The following is a 7,764-nucleotide window of genomic DNA, read 5'->3' on the forward strand; positions in this document are numbered from 1 at the left end:
AAGACGAGTTGAAAAAGCAAACATATCATCGCGGGCACGTATAGTCAGACAAGTGTGCAACAAATTTAATTATGGTAAACAATATGACGTCGATACATTTAAAAATATAATAGTGAATGACAAATATAGAATAATGTTCTGCTATGTTCCGAAGGTTGCGTGTACTAATTTTTTACGATTGTTTTTATGGTTAAATGAAAGTAATGAAAATGATATGTCATTTTTTTTGCAGCTAAATCCCGCTTCTGTTCATGTTCTAAAAAAGAACATTTCTAGTTTAAGAGCGTATTCTTCTTCTGAAATAAGATACCGCTTGAAATACTATACCAAAGCACTGTTTGTGAGAAATCCTTTAGTGCGTCTTATTTCAGCATTTCGAAATAAATTTGTTACAACAACAAATCCATACTTCGTGTCTAGATACGGAAAAAAAATAGTACAAAGATCTAAATCAAACAAAACACCCGCAATAGGTTCAATAACATTTTTAGAGTTTCTAAGATACTTGACAGATGAAAGGACTATCAAAGAGGGATACCAAGAACACTGGATGTTATTTAACGACCTTTGCCATCCGTGTTTTATAGACTACAATTTTATTGGAACATATGAAACTTTTGATCAGGATGTCAATACTTTACTGGAACTGCTTAATATACAAGACAAATTTATCTTCCCGGGGAGAGATAAACGTTACAAGCATGCAAGATCAGAAGAATTGTTGTCATCAACGTTAAGTGATGTTGACCAAGACACCTTTAACAGTCTTATCAATATATATGCTTATGATTTTTCTTTATTCAATTACACAATCCCTTCTTTGTCAGATATCAAGCTAAAAAGTCGTGATATACATTGAAATAACGTAACGCAACAAAATGATAATTGTTTAACTTCTTTGATAACACATTTTAACAATACATCAAGCTGCTTTTTCTAGTTGATAAAATTTCGTTTTGTTTGGATATTTTGAATAAAATGTATAATGTTAGGTATTTGATTTTGGATAATACAGCAACTCACAAATTGGGTGGCTATTGTTAATATTTATTTCTTACAAGTTTATGAAAAATAAACTTAATTTTGTATTATTTTGTAAGTTTCCGGACATTTTATTCTTTTTGTTATTAACATTCACAAACCGTAACGTACAAAGCAAATGTTTTTTTTTTTTTTTATTAGGAAAGTATTTGAAAAATCGAACGGAAAGATAAACATATTTATAGCAGTTAAACTAATAATATTAATAATAATTATAATTATAATAATTAAACTGATAATAATAAGACGAGTCATTGATATGTAATGTTGCTATGTATATTTATTTTGCAATTAAAGAAAAAAAAATCCTTAAATGTTTTGAACAATTTATATTCAGATTGTACTTTATAATTGCATTAGAAATGTTACCATTACTATATATACAGCAATGCTAATTTGTATTGTATATTCTATACTTTTTGTATGGGCTGGAGAGCTTTTGTACAATAAAGCTAGTGAATTGAATTCAATTGAAACTATGTGACTGTTACCATTGTGTGTTGACTTAAGACACAACGCACTTCATTTACTCTTTTAATTCTCTAATAACTTAATAAGTATAGTATTTCACAGTGCACTTTAAATTAAAGGCCTTTTTTAGGCAAACGATTTAAGAATTTCTCATTTATTTTCAACAAGTAAAGACAAGTAAAGCGTATTGTGTTACACTTCGGACAAGACTTTTACCAAACATACATTTTAAACATAACAGATAGATTTTGATTTAAGGTAAACATTATATAACAATGATTTAGGCATAAGAGGACAATTCCTTTAAACATCTATTAAGGGGACAATTTGCAGTTTTCAGTAGAATTGATTTTTAAAGATCAACACATTTGTAGCCTTGAAAGCTCAATTAATGTTTGGCTGTATTCAATTTTTCCGATACACCTTATAAATAAGTATACAAAAAATTGCCCCCCCCCCCTTATATTTGCTTAGTATAGTATATTCTGTAAGGTGACCGGTATATATTATATATATATCAAGTGGACAAACATTGCTAATTTCCACTTTAGATTACAAGAGTTCTCGGGGAGACAACACGCTCCACTATCCGAGTACAGCTTATAAAGAGACAATATTTCAGGATAATCATTATTGTACATAATTTCCTATCTTGAAAGTAGGGGGGGGGGGTTATAATTAACAAATGTAGTACAATAATGTGCAAAATAAAGGGTTAAATTAAATTTTACATTAAAAAAAAAATAACAAACAAAAGAAAATAAATTTTAACACGATTGTTGACACAGGTCATTTTAAAAAAAAAAATCAAATAATTTTTTAGTTTAACATTATTTTATGCTTGCATGAAAGATTTTTTGGACCAGGGGGAAATATTTAAACGGGGGAATAATTTGAGTTTTACATTTCTGACAATGAAACACAAAATTTGGGTTTTTTTGGGTTTTCCATACCAAAAGCTGAGCACTCAGTGACAAATTTTATAGCGCGAGTCATTTTTAAGCCTTGTAACCAGATGTTCTGAAATTTAAAATTGGATAAAACATGGGAAGGTTCATTATGAACCTTAGGTTAATCTAATCCAGTAATCACATTACTTTGTTTAAAAGTATGAATAGCACTATTTAAGAGGTAATATAAGTTTATTTTATCACATAATACATTTCATCATTTCTATACAACACAATACATTTCATCTCTATAATATAACACAATAAATACTATCTCTTTCATACAACACAGTGCATTTCACGTCTACCACAAATCACAATACATCACATCTCTACCATATAACACAATATATTTCGTCTCTTCCATTTAACACAAAACATTTTATTCCTCAACATGACCCAATAGGTTTATTTTCTTTCATATAACACAATGCATTTCATTCCTTCAATAATGCACTTTTCATTTAATATTTTTATTAAAAAAATAAGTTTCATCTCTACCATATAGCATATTTCTTCCATAAGACAAAACACATTTCATCTCAACAAAACTACACAATAATTTAATTCCATGACATTCCCAAACATGAAAGGAAAAGAAATTTACAATGGGATATCTGAAGATAAACACTTATTATTTAATACTTAAGTGCTTAAAATACCAAACTTTTTTTTTACTCTGAAATGAATTAAAACAAATTACATAGGTTTTGAATTTGCACCTGTCTGTGTGAGAAAATGAAAATTAGACTCATTAAGATAAGATTAAAATTAACTTATGTAAACGCAATTACATTTCGCAGTTCCATATAAAAGGGCGGTGCTGTTTCGTTCTAATCTTAGTTGAAAAGTATTTACTTGAGCCATACTAAATAGAGTACATTTTTCAATACACATTCTGGGTGTTCTTTTACTCAAATTAGACATATTCAGTATGACTTTTATAGACTTCAGTAAATTTCTGCATCAAAAGAAGAGCCTAGAACATATTTAAGATTTAAAATCTAATAATTCACAAGTCATTTGACAAAGATGAAGAAAATAATTATTTTTATGTTTTTTGATAGCCATTTTTCATGGCCTTACAAAATTTAATCCCTGTCAGTTTTGTGCTTGTTAAATATTTCTACATGAGACTCGATATATTTTAAAAAAGGGGAAATACACTCGTTCCCCTTTTTAATGCACTATTTTTACATTATGTTCAGCTAAAGTGATGGTATTGTTTTGTGAAAAGTAAAAGACAAACAGCTAAAGTGAACATCCAAATTTTATTTTTTGGTTCTTTTGCACATGTTTTCGGGGGAACCGTTCCCCCGAAGAACAAAAGCTATGTACAGAATACAACATGTCTCAATAAATAAAAAGCAATTTTTCAGTAATCAGAGATACATTATGCTTACGGGGGAACTCATCGAAATAAAAAGTAAATTTCAAAACTTATCTTTTACACATTTTCTAGAGTGGAACCGTTGCCCCTTAAAAATACAGATATAACAATTTGATCAAATAAAATGCAATAATTAAGAAATAAGAGCCATGTTACCGGTAAGAGGGAACCATTCTCCCATTAAAATAAAAAATAAACTTCAAATCTTATCTATAACACATTTTCTAGAGTGGAACCGTTCCCCCTTAAAAATGCAGTTATAACAATTTGATAGAATAAAATGTAATAATTTAGAAATTTAGAGCCATGTTACTGGTAAGAGGGAACCGTTCCCTCATCGAAATAAAAGAAACAATTCAAAAGTTATCTATGACACATTTTCTAAAGTGGAACCGTTCCCCCTTAACAAAACAAGATTTAAAAGTTTGATAGAATAAAATGCAAACTTTTTTGTATATGTGTATATATTATAATTTGTTTGTTATTTTTCCATTGTTGTTTTGAATCTAAATATCTTGTATATTTTAGTATTGATGGAAGCTCAAATATATGATAATATTTTGAATACTTGATCTGTTTTTATGTGGAGGGAATTTGTTAGTTTATTTGTGTATTTATTGTTTTTACTATGAATTAATTCTATGTTAATTTCAGTCATATTTATAGCATGGGAAAAAGCATACAATTATATTTAAACCTAAATTTGACATCAGATATATATTCATTAATGAGAATCATTCCCACATTTTTGCTTTGCAGTTAAAGCTCTGTAGCGCATGATATCAAGTAAGGTTATAGGTCAGAACTTTTAATTGCACTAATATTTATATTTTCCAACAAGCACTCTTAAAGGTTTTCGTTTTTTTTTGCCATTTCTTTAAGAGTTCTGTGGAATCAATCAATTAGTTGTTGTATCAATATATATATACAAAAAAGACCCCATCTAATGTCACTATTTGTTATAGTAAGATAGGATAGTAAGCTGGTAGATATTTGTTTGTAAGGAAAATATACTGTATTAATATCGGCACCTATAATGATGGTATTAATAAAATCTTTAATGTGACAGATCGATGCGTGATTTCAAGTTAAGTTTAAGGTCAGAACTTTTAATTGCACTTATATTTACTTTTATCCAACAAACAGTCTTAAAGGTGGTTTTCGTTTTTCGCCATTTTTTTAAGAGTAAGGCGTAGAAATTAATGAATTATTAAATATTATATTTATAAAAAAAACCTATTATCACTGTTTGTTGTACATAGAATGATTGTAGACCAAAAAATTTAATTAATTTTCTTAGCTCAAAATATAATTATAACATTTGTTATTTCTATCAAATTGTTTTATCTGTTTCGTTAAGGGGGAACGGTTCCACTTTTAGTTAATAAAATGTATTACAGATATTTTTTCTATTTTGATGAGGGAATGGTTCCCTTTTACCCGTCACAATTGGCTCTAACTTCTAAAGTATTACATTTTTACTTATATGAAATTGTTTAATCTATTTTTTTTTAGTTGTTTTTTTAAAGGGGAACAGTTCCTCTTTAGAAAATGTGTAATAGATTGGGTTTTATAATTTTGTTTTTGTTTATTTGTTTATGAGGGAACGGTTCCTTCTTACCTGTAACATCAGTCTAAATTCTTAGCTTCATCAAATTGGTTATCTGTATGTTGTTTTTTGTGGTGAACGGTTCCACTTTAAAAAAAATGTGTTATAAATTAGTTTTGTAATTTATTTTTATTTTGATGAGGGAACGGTCCCTCTTACATGTAACATGGCTCTAAATTTTTGTTAATTATTGCATTTTATTCTATCAAATTGTTATATCTGTTTTGTTAAGGGGAAAGGTTCCACTTTAGAAAATGTGTCATAGATAAGTTTTGAAATTTATATTTTATTTCGATGAAGGAACGGTTCCCTCTTACCAGTAACATGGCTCTAAATTTCTAAATTATTGCATTTTATTCTATCAAATTGTTATGTCTATTTTGTTAAAGGGGAACGGTTCCACTCTAGAAAATGTGTTATAGATAACTTGTGAAAATTATTTTTTATTTCGATGAGGGAACGGTTCCCTCTTACTAGTAACATGACTCTAAATTTCTTAATAATTGAATTTTATTCTATCAAATTGTTATATCTGTTTTGTTAAGGGGGAACGGTTCCACTTTAGAAAATGTGTTATAGATAAGATTTAAAGTTTTTTTTGTTTTATTTTGATGGGGGAATGGTTCCCTCTTACCGGTAACATGGCTCTTATTTCTTAATTATTGCATTGTATTTGATCAAGTATTAAAATATCTGTACTTTTTAAGGGGGAACGGTTCCACTCTGGAAAATGTGTTATAGATAAGATTTGAAGTTCATTTTTTATTTTGATGGGGAATGGTTCTCCCGTAAGCATAATGTATTTCTGATTACTGAAAAATTGCTTTTTATTTATTGAGACATGTTGTATTCTGTACATAGCTTTTGTTCTTCGGGGTAACGGAAACATGTGCAAAAGATCCAAAAAATAAAATTTTCCCCTTTTTAAAATATATCGAGTTACCAGTCATTAAGTAGTTTACTTTTTCTGTGAAGGTTTCGAATGACTCCAGGTGATTTTGCATGATAAATCTCAGTATACTACTAGTCCGACGCGTTTACCACTCGACCAAGCCGCCACTTTCCTTAACCAAGTATCTTAATGAACACTTGACCCAGTATAAAAATGCTATGTAATTGAATAAACCATGATTACAAAAAATAGTTTATTATTTGTTAATTGATTAAATTGATTAAACAATTGATTTACAATTTACAATTATAATAACTTAATAAGCCAGTAGATAAACATACCACATTACTGAAAGATTACATTGAAAGGACCTGTATATTTACATAAAAGAGGATTTCTTTTCCATCCAAAACATTTTTTTTTTTCATTAATCATGTAGTTAAACATATGGCACCACTTAAGTACTGATCACATCTATTTGATGAAATAATGCAAAGAAAAACAATTGTTCTAAAGCTAAGAAACCTTACAATCAAACACAACTTCTAGATGTATTTGTGTAATTTTGTTGCTGTTGGGCTTATGTTATCTTAGGAGAGGATTTTTAAAAACATTAAAGCTTGTCTTATCTTTTCTAATTAATTTTAAGTAATTCAACATCAAAGATGAGAGTAGCATTTGGCGGGATAACTTTTTCGAAACCTTTTGTTTAACCCTGTGACTTATCTAGGCAATAAACTGTTTTTTATACAATAATTGCGATAATCGTAGTCAATACTGTTTAAAGCCGTACATGGATCATACACGCAGTAGGGTATAACGGTTTTCTCTGATTACGTAAGTTTGCGCATTTTTTGTTGAAAGTCTCATCGGTAATTTTCCTTGTTAATTTATGTTGGAATTTCATGACTGGGTCTCTATGTTAAACGTCTCACGTTATAAAAGAAATTAAAATTGATATCCTGACATCAATATTAACCTGCTTATTTCTATTCCTTTTTTATTTATAACGACTCTAAACTGAGATATTTAAATGAAGCAGACAGACAGACACGACAGGGAAGAAATCCATATATGTCACAGCTACTTTGTAGCAAGTAATAGCTACTGTGTAACAGGCGACACTAAAATCATTATTGGGCCAAAGCGCATTTTTTTTCAAGGGCCAGAGCTCAGCCAAAAAACATTCAACCGAAACCCAGGTAAATATGCACAAGAACTTGATCTACCAGTCAATCATGTAAAATGTCACTCAAATTGTGTTAGTAGTTTAAGAGAAGTAGTCTGGACAAACTTTAAAAATAAAAATCATTAAAGGGCCTGAACTCTGACAAAAATCATTGAACTGAAAAATGCAGACGATATGCAAATGGTGACAATATGCACAACTGCACTTGATACTGATCAGTCC

At 29.1% G+C, this 7,764-nt stretch overlaps 1 protein-coding gene across 1 annotated transcript in view; it reads left to right on the forward strand.

Annotated features, from left to right (window-relative positions):
• Positions 1–926, forward strand: part of LOC132726836 (carbohydrate sulfotransferase 11-like) — a 4,077-nt gene extending 3,151 nt beyond the window's left edge. Inside the window, exon 3 of the mRNA XM_060712214.1 lies at positions 1–926. This exon is cut by the window's left edge and continues 2 nt beyond it. Within this exon, the coding sequence (XP_060568197.1) occupies positions 1–859 (859 nt within the window). The 3' untranslated portion in view covers positions 860–926.
• The last annotated feature ends 6,838 nt before the right edge of the window (positions 927–7,764 follow it).

Source organism: Ruditapes philippinarum, unplaced genomic scaffold, assembly GCF_026571515.1.
Source record: "Ruditapes philippinarum isolate M1 unplaced genomic scaffold, ASM2657151v2 ctg2913_1_1_1_1, whole genome shotgun sequence".
In the NCBI taxonomy this organism is placed as follows: Eukaryota; Metazoa; Mollusca; class Bivalvia; order Venerida; family Veneridae; genus Ruditapes; species Ruditapes philippinarum.